This window comes from Electrona antarctica (genome assembly GCF_951216825.1).
Source record: "Electrona antarctica genome assembly, chromosome: 19".
Classification (NCBI taxonomy): domain Eukaryota; kingdom Metazoa; phylum Chordata; class Actinopteri; order Myctophiformes; family Myctophidae; genus Electrona; species Electrona antarctica.
In genome coordinates this window covers 5,335,948-5,350,808 of record NC_136800.1, presented here as the reverse complement: position 1 = coordinate 5,350,808, position 14,861 = coordinate 5,335,948, and the positions used below count along the sequence as shown (strand labels likewise).

The 14,861-nt window shown below is 48.9% G+C and overlaps 2 protein-coding genes across 2 annotated transcripts in view; both read left to right on the top strand.

Moving 5' to 3' along the window:
* hs2st1a (heparan sulfate 2-O-sulfotransferase 1a) overlaps window positions 1–14,861 on the top strand; it is a 48,551-nt gene that overhangs the window by 13,313 nt on the left and 20,377 nt on the right. The gene's annotated exons all lie outside the window — the stretch shown is intronic.
* On the top strand, window positions 10,504–14,126 carry LOC306943711 (leucine--tRNA ligase, cytoplasmic-like; the record flags this gene model as incomplete). Its single annotated transcript, XM_079530240.1, has 1 exon — window positions 10,504–14,126. The coding sequence occupies exon 1, from the start codon at window positions 10,566–10,568 to the stop codon at window positions 14,124–14,126; it is 3,561 nt and encodes a 1,186-aa protein (XP_079386366.1). The 5' UTR covers window positions 10,504–10,565.

Here is a 14,861-nt window from a genome sequence, read left to right as displayed (position 1 = left end):
TTTGAAAATGACAGTTTTCTGAAAAAGCTACGTTTCTATGTCAGTCGTTCTTCGATTTTTCAAAAATAGCAGACCTACAAGCTCGTAGCGCGCCACTCGGTGGCGCGCTATGAGCTTGTAGATCTGCTATTTTTCAATAGCTAAAGCATAACGTAATGCTAACACCAAAAGGGGTTCCCGCCCAGAATGGGTTAATAAAGCTCCTGGTCAAATATTGGTTGGGCATGAAAAAGAAAGAGTTCAAAATCCTGGATTACTGAACTTTTTATTCTTTTGTTCTATACGGTAATTCAATTTCCATTTTGCACAACTCATGGACTGTGAGCTTATTATATTGAAGCTTTGAGTTATAGTTTTTGCATGTTTTCCTTATCCCAATTTAAGAGTGATATCATTGGCCTTTGATTCTAGCATTACTAATCAGCAGCGCTCTAAAACCCTTTACTGTCGCATGCAGAAAGTAACCCAAGTGACAGATGTGATGCATCATAAATGGAAATATAATATACAGTTGGGTGCCACCGATATTGTCCCTTATCATTTGACCCATTTAGGCCTGACCTCAAAATTTAAAAAAATCCTTCTAAATCCTCTGTTTTCTGAAATAAATATTTTCACGATTTTTCAAAAATAGCAGACCTACAAGCTCGTAGCGCGCCACTCGGTGGCGCGTTATGAGCTTGTAGATCTGCTATTTTTCAATAGCTAAATTATAACATAATGTTTAAAACACCAAAAGGGGTTCCCGCCCAAAATGGGTTAACTGTCCTTTTGCGCAGATCACGCAAACCTCAGCAAAAAGAAAAGGACAATATCGATGGCCTCCAACTGTACGCATACGCAAGTTAACCTTCTTATTGATTTTATTTTATTGTATTACTATGATTATTAATACTATTATTTTGTAATGTTGAGGAACCTCTAAGTTCAAGAATTAGTGCTGGTGAGTGGTATTAAGCATGTCAACCACCTTGAACCTCCACTAAATGCGAGTCTGTTTACTAAATGCTAGTCCTGCTAGGTTCAGGGACCCACAGGCGTCCTTGAAGGGGTTCCAGATGGTTACCAACCAGGTACATTACATGACCAGCTCAGTGGCCTTGTGGTTAGAGTGTCCGCCCTGAGACTGGGAGGTCGGGGTTCAATCCCCGGCCGGGTCATACCAAAGACTCTAAAAAATGGGACCCAGTGCCTCCCTGCTTGACACTCAGCATCAAGGGTTGGATTGGGGGTAAGTCCCTGCGACATACTAGCGTCATGTCCAGGGGGTGTACTTGTACATCAAGCTGCCTCACGCTACAGAAACAGGAGATAGGCTCCTGCCCTATGGGCCTCATGGCAAATAGGAACGTGCAAATAACCGCCCCCCTTACCTAAACCGGTAGGCTAATTTTGAGATAATTAACACTGAAAATTGTACCGTATAGATTGGAGTCCCGGAGATAAAAAATAGTATCAATGCAGAGACACCATACATTGCAGACCCACAGAATATAGGAAGCCAGCACACTGCGCACTGGTTTGGGGGTGAATAATAGTTAACTTAAATACTCAATGTCAGTTGGTTGACCAAAAACTCACACTCGTGAGCCTTTTATCATGATGATGTCTGATGAGAATGCCACATGATGTCACGGGGGCCCCCCGTCGGGGGGTGGGGGGGGGGGTCTACACACGTTTATTTTTCAGGGGCGATAGCCCCTCCTATGTCCAGCTTTTGGTGTTTGTAACCCAATTTTCGTCCCAACACAAACATTAAATGCCATTGACAATGAATGGACAATTTTGAGTGTTTGTGTAAACACAAACATTGCGCAACACAAACATTGAAGACGAAGGTGAGGACGCAAATTGTGATTGGCCGGAATGAGATGATGTATGATGATGTACGATGATAAGAGTGCCTCTCACTTCAAATGGGTGTGATTTCTATTACGCACAAAGCTGGGCATAGGAAGGGCTAGCGCCCCTAGCTAGCCGTGGAGAAATGTCTAACTATCTGGAATGTCCCAGTGGTCCGAGAGGCTTCTCTGATATACATCGATAATCTTAGCTACTTAAGCTATTTCTCTGCTTGTATCTAGTTCTATTTGTTCCTATCTGCCTAAGACGCGAGCATGGAATCTTCTTCGGGTTTGGGTAAGGACCCGCTGAGCCTGTGATTGGCCAGTGGACGTGTCACGTGTGCAAGGACGCACTGTGATTGGCCAGTAGCCACTTTGAGTGGCAGTCAGGGGGCAAAGAAACGCCAGCACGTGATTTACTATTATGTCCGCATCAGGTCGCAACTCGAACGGGGCCGAGTCGGCTAAGGGAACTTCGCAACGTTCGACACGGCAACACGCTCACTTTAGCGCGCTCGGGGGTGTCTCTCGTGGCTCAAGTTCGCTTGAGACACACCCCTCCTTCGCGGTCTAAAACTACTAGTAGGAGGGGGTGGGACCATTTACTCAAACCCGAAGCAGAGTCCATGCTAGAGCCTAAAGGCTCATACATAGTCTGGATTTTCGGTAGTTTCGGTAGTTCGGACCACCGAACTACAACATGACGTCACGAGCCGCGGTGAAGAGCAAACCACCGCCACCACCCCAGCCCTTCTCTCTGTTTTTACTCACCACCGCTCATTGTTATTTCAGCTCCGGTGGTCAGCTCACCACCGAAAATCCAGACTATGTATGAGCCTTAAGACTGCCTTCTGTGTCAGTCAGGGTTTGGTATGTATAAATAAAGATGTGACGTCACGCTGGTGTGTTGTGTCAGATTAGCTGGTGGTCTCATGTAACGGTATCAAATGGGCGTTTGTGTCCTGTCCCCTGTCCCCCGGTGCCGGTCCCCTGGTGCCGGTCCCCTGGTGCCGGTCCCCTGGTGCCTGTCCCCTGGTGCCTGTCCCCTGGTGCCTGTCCCCTGGTGCCGGTCCCCTGGTGCCTGTCCCCTGGTGCCTGTCCACTGGTGCCTGTCCCCTGGTGCCGGTCCCCTGGTGCCGGTCCCCTGGTGCCGGTCCCCTGGTGCCTGTCCCCTGGTGCCGGTCGCCTGGTGCCTGTCCCCTGGTGCCTGTCCCCTGGTGCCTGTCCCCTGGTGCCGGTCCCCTGGTGCCTGTCCCCTGGTGCCGGTCCCCTGGTGCCTGTCCCCTGGTGCCTGTCCCCTGGTGCCTGTCCCCTGCCTGTCCCCTGGTGCCTGTCCCCAGGTGCCGGTCCCCTGGTGCCGGTCCCCTGGTGCCTGTCCCCTGGTGCCTGTCCCCTGTCCCCTGGTCCCTGCATGTCCTGTCTTCTCATCTGCCTTGGCATGTATCTCGCTCCTGACTCTTCTCCTGTCTTCGCCTTTCTTGTCCTCGCTTCCCTCTCTCTCCTCTCCTCCAGCTGTCTGGAGCTGTACTGTGGAGGACATACCAGTGAATGAGATCTTTCATGGAGCATCAATAGCAGTTGTGTGTCAAAGCCAGGCGAAGAAATTCCCCAAGCTTTAGTAATTAGTCCTAAACGGAACACTTAAAAAAAAAAAAAAAAAAGCTTACATGTTTAACTCATGGTGTTTCTGTCAGATTCTATGCCAAAATACGGAGAAAGTGTTCTCTGTCTCTACTTTCTATTGCTCCCTCTGTCATCACAGACGTACTGAAAAAAAGCATAATGAGCAAAGCATTTGTGCATTGTATCGTGACACATTTCAGTATGCGCTTTTGCATTGCCTTGATGTGTGTGCTTGTGCTTGAGCGCCTGCATTTCTTCACGTTGGATTTTCTTCTTTTTTTTTTTACAATGTGCAAAGCGCCTGTAGTGTACAGTCACTTTATTGAAAGCGCGCTAGTAGTTCATCTGGCATTTTGTTACTCATCCACACAGCTGCCAGCAGCAGGAGGCAGCGCTGAAAAGCTGAACAATAGATTGCACAGTACGATTCAAATGCCTTGTCACCACTTAAATAACAATGGCAATACCGGTACTCAGGGGTACAGGGGTTCCCAACCTTCCTATATTGCCACAGACCGGCTGACAGTTCATCAAACGTTTGCGTCGTGGTCGTACCATTGGGACATGCCCCGCGTACCAGAACAGGTACATGTACCAGTGGGACATGTCCCACGTACCAGAACAGGTACACGTACCAGTGGGACATGTCCCACGTACCAGAACAGGTACACGTACCAGTGGGACATGTCCCACGTACCAGAACAGGTACACGTACCAGTGGGACATGTCCCGCGTACCAGCACAGGTACACGTACCAGTGGGACACGTACCAGTGACACATGTCCCGCGTACCAGCGCAGGTACACTTACCAGTGGGACATGTCCCGCGTACCAGAACAGGTACATGTACCAGTGGGACACGTGCCAGTGGGACATGTCCCGCGTACCAGAACAGGTACATGTACCAGTGGGACATGTCCCGCATACCAGCACAGGTACATGTACCAGTGGGACATGTCCCGTGTACCAGAACAGGTACATAAACCAGTGGGACATGTCCCGCGTACCAGAACAGGTACATGTACCAGTGGGACATGTCCCGCGTACCAGAACAGGTACATGTACCAGTGGGACATGTCCCGCGTACCAGAACATACCAGAACAGGTACATGTACCAGTGGGACATGTCCCACGTACCAGAACATACCAGAACAGGTACATGTACCAGTGGGACATGTCCCGCGTACCAGCACAGGTACACGTACCAGTGGGACACGTACCAGTGGGACACGTACCAGTGGGACACGTACCAGTGGGACATGTCCCGCGAACCAGCACAGGTACACGTACCAGTGGGACATGTCCCGCGTACCAGAACAGGTACATGTACCAGTGGGACATGTACCAGTGGGACATGTCCCGCGTACCAGAACAGGTACATGTACCAGTGGGACATGTCCCGCGTACCAGAACATACCAGAACAGGTACATGTACCAGTGGGACATGTCCCGCGTACCAGCACAGGTACACGTACCAGTGGGACATGTCCCGCGTACCAGAACAGGTACATGTACCAGTGGGACATGTCCCGCGTACCAGAACAGGTACATGTACCAGTGGGACATGTCCCGCGTACCAGAACATACCAGAACAGGTACATGTACCAGTGGGACATGTCCCGCGTACCAGCACAGGTACACGTACCAGTGGGACATGTCCCGCGTACCAGAACAGGTACATGTACCAGTGGGACATGTCCCGCGTACCAGAACAGGTACATGTACCAGTGGGACATGTCCCGCGTACCAGAACATACCAGAACAGGTACATGTACCAGTGGGACATGTCCCGCGTACCAGCACAGGTACACGTACCAGTGGGACACGTACCAGTGGGACACGTACCAGTGGGACACGTACCAGTGGGACATGTCCCGCGTACCAGCACAGGTACACGTACCAGTGGGACACGTACCAGTGGGACACGTACCAGTGGGACATGTCCCGCGAACCAGCACAGGTACACGTACCAGTGGTTGGGAACCTCTGCTCTACTGTAGGTTCAGGCCCAAATCTCTCCCATAAGGTAGCCACCGAACAACAGCTAAAACGTGTGACCGTTTGCTGTTGTTTTGTTTGCAGTATTTGTCAGTGTTGCCGTTAATTCACTCGCGGCCTCTGACTAAATTAGAATAATTAGATCTTGAATTGAATAGATAGTGCTGTTTAAATCCATTCCACATGTTCAGGTAGGTGATCTGATAATTGTGTGCCGCAGTGGTGACATAACTGTCCCTCTGGGAACCTGGCATGGCGCGACGACAGCAGCCCTGGCTAGCCTGCATCCAAAGTCTAGCCCATTCTGGACGGGAACCCGTTTTGGTTGTTTTAACTAAGCATTATTTAGCTATTGGAAAAATAGCAGATCTACAAGCTCGTAGCGCGCCACTCGTAGGTCTGCTATTTTTTTTTAAATCGTGAAAATGTGGCACAAATCTTTGAATATATATATATATATTCTTTCAGAAGACTTTTTATTATTATTTCGACGTCGGGCCTGAATGGGCTAGATAGAGAGAGAAAAAAGAACAGCAGCAGCAGCAGCAATAACTGCAGAACTAACTCGATTTTTATATAGCGGCAGCAACCTAGATCTCCTCCTTGTCATCCTCCATTGATTTTGCAATCCGCCGCCGGTCGCCCAAGCAGAACCATACAAGCCGTACACCTCAGTCTGCCGCCGATGGCCAATCTCTATTACCCAGCCCGATGCTATAGGCTTTGGTTTGTCGGGGGCTACGGCGAGGCAGAGAGAAAAGCTTTGTCTGCTGAATTGGATTGATGATGGATTTATGAGCTGCTTTAACCCGTTCAGGCCTGAGATCAGATTCTAAAAATGTCTTCTACATCCTGACAGTTTTCTGAAAAAGCCATGTTTCTATGTCAGTCGTTCTTCGATTTTTCAAAAATAGCAGACCTACAAGCTCGTAGCGCGCCACTCGGTGGCGCGCTATGAGCTTGTAGATCTGCTATTTTTCAATAGCTAAAGCATAACATAATGCTAACAAGGGGTTCCCGCTCAAAATGGGTTAAGAAAGGATCATCTTCTTCCAACCGCTTTTTATTATCCCATCAGATCTGACGAGGTAGCCATAATACATGACGGCCCGTCACATTTCGCAGATCTGCGGGCGAAATATGAATGATGATTCGGGAGTGTTCGTGTCTAATCAGCCGCGAAATTGCTTCGGTAAATATGTTCCAGCAAACCTCAACCATTGGCCCATTCTGTTTTTTCTCTTTTCTTTTTTCTTCTTTTTTCTTTTTTTTTAACTCTTCTGAATGAAATTCAGAGTAATAGGCTTGTACTTGTCACAATGTTTAAGACCTGTGTTGCCTCCACGGTCCATAATTAGCTTTTAATGCATGGAGACGGGCAGGGGAGAACCAACGGAAACGTGGAATGAAAGGAAGGCCTGCTGAGCGGCCATAGTAATTCAAACCTTTGTTCTCTAATTAAATGACCTCAGAGGGGAGCACTAAGCTTAAGTGAGTGTGGCGCCCTCTGATACAGCAGTTTGTGCCAAGCGCGTTCAGTTGCGCCTTATGAATGGGGCAACTAGAACAAAGGAAGGAAGCCCTCTCCTGGCCCGCCTCCCTCCCTCCCTCCCTCCCTCCCCTCCTTGTAAGTTGTTGGGAAATTTGGCACAGAAAAACCGTGTCTTTAACAAGTGGTTTCTGGGGGCCTCTCTTTGCATAGCTGAACTCATTGTTGTTGCAGAGACTATAGGGTATCCTAGGGTCTGTTCAATTGCCCTCCCACCACTGGGAGAGAAGAAAAAAAAAAGTCTGATAAGCCGCAAACCAGTGTTGTTTTCGTCGACTAAAACCAACCACTACCTGTTTTCACTGACGAAAACTAAATGGAAACTAAATGAGAACTAAGCTATGGTGACTAAAACTAAGACTAAATATACTGACAATTTCGTCAACAAATAAAAACTAGACTAAAATGTTAGGAAGGGACAAGAGATCCAGTATAAGTCATTTTACAATTAGTTGCATGCTGAAAATAGCCGATCTACAAGCCCACAACGAGTGTAAAATCATTACGATGGCACCAAGGCCTGCCAAAATACATTTTAGTCGACTAAATCAACTGTAGATTTAGTCGACTAAAATCTTATGATATTTAGTCGACTAAAACTAAACTAAACACTAAAACATTCCAGGTGACTAAAATGTGACTAAAACTAAATGGAAGCTATTCAAGAGACTATGACTAAAACTAAAATCAAAATGTGCCGCCAAAAACAACACTGCCGCAAACCCTACGGAAAGAAAGTTCAACAGTATTTTTTCACCGCAGAGTTTACATTCATGGCCACACGGGAAGATATTTACAGTAGGAGGTGCTGAACGTTCAGTAGCGTTCAGAGTTTACATTCATGGCCACACGGGAAGATATTTACAGTAGGAGGTGCTGAACGTTCAGTAGCGTTCAGAGTTTACATTCATGGCCACACGGGAAGATATTTACAGTAGGAGGTGCTGAACGTTCAGTAGCGTTCAGAGTTTACATTCATGGCCACACGGGAAGATATTTACAGTAGGAGGTGCTGAACGTTCAGTAGCGTTCAGAGTTTACATTCATGGCCACACGGGAAGATATTTACAGTAGGAGGTGCTGAACGTTCAGTTAGGGGGGTGCGCGCGCGGTAGCCTGCGGCGCAAAATGCGCGTGCACGCACCTCGTGCGTGCTCCAGCACCCCTATACTTCCCTCAGCCATGTTTACATGGCCTCTTCCCCTGCAGGCCCTGTGGAAGTGAGTTTTTCTCAAGGGGCCAGTGAGGCGCTCCAACGTTGAAGCTCTGGGCCCTAGTGGTAAGAGGAAGGACTGCAGGCGGACCCGTGCATGGACACTCCCTACGTCACCCATACGTCAAATTTGAGGTCCGGAGGAGGTACTACCGGCAGTCTTCCGGGTGCTTCAAAACGCCACTGAGCAACTTCATCGAAATGAATAGCTTGGGGGCGGGGCTAGTGCTCCAGTTCGGTCTCTATCCTTTATATACTCTATGTCCAGCACCCCTATACTTCCCTCAACCATGTTTACATGGCCTCTTCCCCTGCAGGCCCTGTGGAAGTGAGTTTTTCTCCTGGCTATGGGGACAGTGAGTAAGCTGACAGTTGAAATTATAGCCCAATATAGCTGCAGTCAGCATTGGGTCGGGGACACCGTCTAGAGTTGTGCACTACAAGACCTCAGACTTCAGAAGTGGTGGGTCGGATTATTATCTCACTCCCCTCCTCTTTTCTTCAGTTTCTACGGCTTCACTCTGAGGGCGTCTAGAAGAACACAGTTTCCGAAACAGTGGACTCATTTGTGGGTCGCGGACACATTTCTATGGGTCCCTTTATTTTTTTTGTTTCCAACATTTAAAAAAAACCTTTTTCATGGAATTAAAAAACAAAAATCAATGATTTTGTTCAGTAATTTCATCAATAAATACAAAGAAATTCCATAAATTAGAAAACAAATGTTTAAGAAGTAGTGAAAGCTCACAATGCATCTCGAAGCGTCGGGTTGTGAGCTTGTAGATATTTTCTAATCTAATCTAATCTAATTTCTAATTTCTCTTTTGGGTTACCGGCTAAAAAGTTTGGGAACCACTGGATCTAGCCCATTCAGGACGGGAACCCCTTTTGGTGTTTTAAGCATTCTGTTATACTTTAGCTATTGAAAATGGCAGATCTACAAGCTCATAGCAAATGTCAAGCTTGTTATTTTTTTAAATCGTGAAAATGTTTTTTTTTAATGTTTTTTTGTGGCTTTCGTCTTTATTTTTATATTTTTTATGGAGGGACAGACAGTAGGCTGACAGGAAATGGGGAGAGAGATGGGGGGGAAGACATGCCGTAAAGGCCATCGGGATTGGGAGTCGAACTTGTGGCACACTGCCAGACTCACACGCACGTCTGTGTGTCTTTATTTATTTGTATTTATTTATTTATTTGACAGGGACAATGCGCATTAATCAACATGTCAGTTTTCACATCCATGCAAATGGGCCAGAGTTGGCCATAGGCTAATTTACATCTGTAGTCCCTGAGCAGACTCTTAGAAATTGTAGTAAAACTATACATACAAAAACACATACAGTACAATACAATACAAGAACAATAAAACATTGCACAGGGGACAAAACAACCGCAGAGTGAATTGAGAAATGACACCAGTGATCTGGGAGCTGATAGTTACTCATGATCTTCAGGTTGAATTTGAAGGTAAAATAGTTGGAGGTCTCTCTTACTTCTGTAGGGAGACTGTTCCAGTGATGGGAGGCTCTAACAGAGAAGACTGTTTTACCAAACAGCAAACACACTACGTCTGATTGGCACTTCACAGTCTCCTCTGGTAGTTTCCCTTGTTGCTCTATCACCATTGTCCCTTCGATCTATGTACTGTTTCAGTGGTGGAGGAGCAAGTCCATTTAAGATCTTAAAAATGAGACAAGCATCTGCAAAATGATTTCTGTGTGTCCGTGGCTAATCTCGCAAGCCATGGACCAATCGGCAGCAAATGTCGTGTGCATGCTGGGATGCTGCCAGTAAGAAGCATTTATCACAGTGTGAATATTTGTTTTGCGTGAATATTTTTCACATATCTATAAATGCATGGAATGTCTCTGTATCTGTCGAGTGTGCGAGTGAGTGTCCACCAACATATCTCGAGAACAGTCTAACTGATCGACTTACGACTTCAATTTTGGCGTGTGCGCCACAGAAGACGGTGGAGGGCGTGCAGTGCTGAGTCTGTCCAGTAATCTTATATCTATCTATACTATAATTCACGGTGTGTGTGTGTGCGTGTGCGTGCGTATGTGTGTGTGTGTGTGCGTGCGTGCGTGTGCGTGTGCGTCTATCGGTCTGTCTGACATTTGTCAGCTCATGTAACTCCATATATGGAGATGTCATCATTATGACATCAAAGACTGGCCTCAGAAAGTGCTATGATGATGATGAATACTGCACTAGGTAGGTTATTACATTAGGAATGTAGTGAATTAAGAATTCACCGCAACTGCTACAACTTCTTGTGTGTTTGTGTGAGAATTACAACGACGGCAAAGCAACTCGGTGTTTCAGGATCAAAATGACGGAGCGGAAGAGCACAGCGAAGTTGGACTTTTTGAGGAGGATCGAGGTGGAAATCCAACAGAAATGGGAACAGGAGAAGACTTTTGAGTGTGACGCACCAACCACTATTGGAGAAAGCGCGAACAAAAATAAGTACCTTGTCACTTTCCCCTACCCATACATGAATGGAAAACTGCATCTAGGCCACACATTCAGTTTGTCCAAGTGCGAGTTTGCTGTCGGATACCAGCGCATGAAAGGGAAGCAATGTCTCTTTCCATTTGGGCTGCATTGCACAGGGATGCCCATCAAAGCCTGTGCAGACAAGCTGAAGAGAGAGATGGAGGTGTTTGGAAACCCTCCACGGTTCCCAGAGGAGGAGGAAGAGGAGGAGGAGAAGCCCAAGATTGCTGATGAAATCATAATAAAGGACAAGTTCAAGGGCAAGAAGAGTAAAGCAGCAGCCAAGGCTGGCGGCTCCAAGTTCCAGTGGGACATCATGAAATCCCTGGGGCTGTCGGACAAAGACATTGTCAAGTTTGCCAACGCGGAACACTGGCTGGACTACTTTCCTCCTCTGGCCATCAAAGACCTCAAAGACATGGGGGTCAAGGTGGATTGGAGGCGTTCGTTCATCACCACAGATGTCAACCCCTTCTACGATTCCTTCGTCAGATGGCAGTTCGTCACTCTAAAGGAGAGGGGGAGGATCAAGTTTGGCAAAAGGTACACCATCTACTCGCCCAAGGATGGACAGCCGTGCATGGACCACGACAGGCAGACTGGAGAGGGAGTTGGACCACAAGAGTACACTCTCATCAAGATGAAGGTCGTCGAGCCCTACCCGGCCAAATTCAAGGCCAAAGTATTCTGCAGCAGCGCTCTGAAAGGAAAGAACATCTACCTGGTGGCAGCCACCATGAGGCCAGAGACCATGTTCGGCCAGACCAACTGCTGGGTGAGACCGGACATGAAGTACGTCGCCTTCGAGACGACCAACGGAGACGTGTTCATCAGCACCATGAGGTCTGCCAGAAACATGTGCTACCAGGGCTTCACCAAGGAGGACGGGGTGGTTCCAGTGGTTATGGAGATGATGGGACAGGACATTTTGGGCTGTGCCCTGAGTGCCCCTCTGACCTCTTACAGGGTCATCTATGCTCTTCCCATGCTCACCATCAATGAGGATAAAGGTACCGGGGTGGTGACCAGCGTTCCATCTGATGCTCCCGATGATATCGCCGCTCTTAGAGACATCAAAAAGAAGCAGGCCCTGAGGGAGAAGTATGGAATTGAAGACAAGATGGTATTGCCTTTTGAGCCAGTTCCCATAATTGACGTCCCAGGCTATGGGAACCTGTCTGCTCCCCTGGTGTGTGACGAGCTGAAGATTCAGAGCCAGAACGACAGAGAGAAGTTGGCCGAAGCGAAGGAGAAGGTCTACCTCAAAGGATTCTATGAAGGCATCATGCTGGTTGACGGCTACAAGGGCCAGAAGGTCCAGGATGTCAAGAAACCCATCCAGAAGATGTTGATAGACAAGGCAGAGGCCCTGATCTACATGGAGCCTGAAAAGCAGGTCATGTCTCGGTCAGCCGACCAGTGCGTGGTGGCCCTCTGTGACCAGTGGTACCTGGACTATGGCAACGCAGAGTGGAAGCAGCAGGCCAATGAAGCACTCAGGTCTTTGGAGACGTTCTGTGAGGAGACGAGGAAGAACTTTGAAGCAACACTGGCCTGGCTCCAGGAGCACGCCTGCTCTCGCACGTATGGCCTCGGAACACGTCTGCCGTGGGACCAGAAGTGGTTGATCGAGTCTCTGTCGGACTCCACCGTCTACATGGCGTACTACACGGTGGCTCACCTCCTGCAGGGCGGCGTGCTCAACGGGCAGGGGCCAGGGTCCCCGCTGGGCATCAGGCCAGAGCAGATGACCAGAGAGGTGTGGGACTTTGTCTTCTTCAAGGCGTCGCCGTTCCCTAAGACGGACATCCCTAACGAGCACCTGCAGAAGCTCCGGAGGGAGTTTGAGTACTGGTATCCCGTGGACGTGCGCGTGTCGGGCAAAGACCTTGTGCCAAACCACCTCTCTTACTACCTGTACAACCACGTGGCAATGTGGCCGAAGGATGGCGGGAAGTGGCCACAGGCGGTACGCGCCAACGGACACCTGCTCCTCAACTCCGAGAAGATGTCCAAATCAACAGGAAACTTCCTCACCCTCCGACAAGCTATTGAGAAGTTCTCAGCGGACGGCATGCGCCTGGCCCTGGCCGACGCCGGCGACACGGTGGAGGACGCCAACTTTGTGCAGGCCATGGCGGACGCGGGCATCCTGCGCCTCTACACCTGGGCGGAGTGGGTGAAGGAGATGATCACCAACCAGAACGGCCTGAGGACCGGCCCCGCGGACACCTTCAACGACCAAGTGTTCTCCAGTGAGATGAACGCGGGCATCCTGAAGACGGAGCAACACTACGACAGGATGATGTACAAGGAGGCGCTGAAGAGTGGCTTCTTCGAATTCCAGGCAACCAAGGACAAGTATCGTGAGCTGGCCATCGAGGGTATGCACAGAGACCTCGTCTACCAGTTCATTGAGAGACAGACTCTACTGTTGGCACCCGTCTGCCCACACCTCTGCGAGTACACCTGGGGCCTCCTCGGCAAGCCCACCTCTCTGATGAAGGCGTCGTGGCCCGCGGCGGGTCCCGTCGACGAGATTCTGATCCGCTCCTCTCAGTATCTGATGGAGACCGCCCACGACCTCCGACTGGGCTTGAAGGCCTACATGCAACCGCCCAAGAACAAAAAAGGGGATTCCAAACCCACAGCCAAGCCCTCCCACGCTACAATCTACGTGGCCAAGTGTTACCCTCCGTGGCAGCACAGCGCCTTGTCACTACTGGGCAAATACTACAAGAGCAACAGCGGAGTCCTTCCAGAAAACAAGGCGATCGCCGGTGAGCTGGGAGCCCTGCCGGAGCTCAAGAAACAAATGAAAAGAGTCATGCCCTTCGTAGCCATGATCAAAGAGACCCTGGAGAAGAACGGCGCCAGGGTCCTGGACCTGCAGCTGGAGTTTGACGAGGCTGACGTGCTGGAGAAGAACCTGGTGTATCTCACCAACTCCCTGGAGCTGGATCAGATCGACGTGCGGCCAGCGTCCGAGGCTGATGACAAGGTGAAGGAGGACTGTTGCCCAGGGAAACCCTTCAGCGTGTTCAGGTCAGAGCCCGCCGTGTCCGTGTCCATCATCAACCCCCAGCCGTTCAACGGCTTGTTTTCCACCAGGGTTGACATTCGACAAGGGGACGACGGAGCTAGCGTTGTCCGCCGACTAGCCAAAGGGAACAGGCTCATAAAAGACCTGTCCAGGGTGAAGTTGATGCGTTACGAGGACCCGGTCTTGGGTCCCCGACGGGTTCCTATTCTGGGCCACGAGGAAGAGGGCAAGATGCCCGTCTCGGACAAGTGCGTGTTCAGCATCAACCTGGAGGACAAGCGGGTCACCATGGCTGATAACGGCCTCACCGTGGACATCGGAGACTCCCTGGTTTACCTGCTCCTCCAGTAGAACAGCACGGCACTGTGTGCCACCCAGCGGAACAAGACAGAAAATAAAATACAAAAATCACATAAAGCTCCTCTAAGGGTGATTTATACTTAATTGCGTGCTGGTGTCGCAGCACGGTGTATTACTCAGGCTTCAGATGTGGTTCTGTGCTCTGTGAGGTGCGAAAGGTTTTTTGCATGTCCTTCAGAGGGAGGTGTTATTTGGGGTTCCGTTCCGTTTGAGTTCACCTTATTTCTGTTCATTCTGTAATGGTCACACAAAACATCTCGTTTTGTTCCGTCTGCTCATCTCGACTCCAAATAAAGTGCAAGTACAAAAAAAAAAGAAAAAAAGAATGGCATGAATTCCCAACTGGCATTGCCATAGATTAGTTCCGCCTTCTGTCCTTATTTGGGCAATAGAGGGTATGCGCGTGACATCATCATCAAACCAGGAAGTTATGCAGGAACGCCTACTGAGTGGCAAAAAACTACTTTCTGGCCTTGACAGCCCAGACATCCAAACAGAAAAGTCCTATCTGATTGCATTAAACAACATTAAACAATGTTAAACTCACTTTGCCTGTTGCTTTGCCACTCACTTTAAGCATGCACGTATAGAGGGTATCTCTATACTGACATTATCTGGTCATAAACATGACGTTAAAGATCCACAGGGAAGCCACACCGCTATTAGACTCTTCTGTACCATACAGCAAGAACAAACTGGACAATTCACAATTTGGGGAAATTTTAG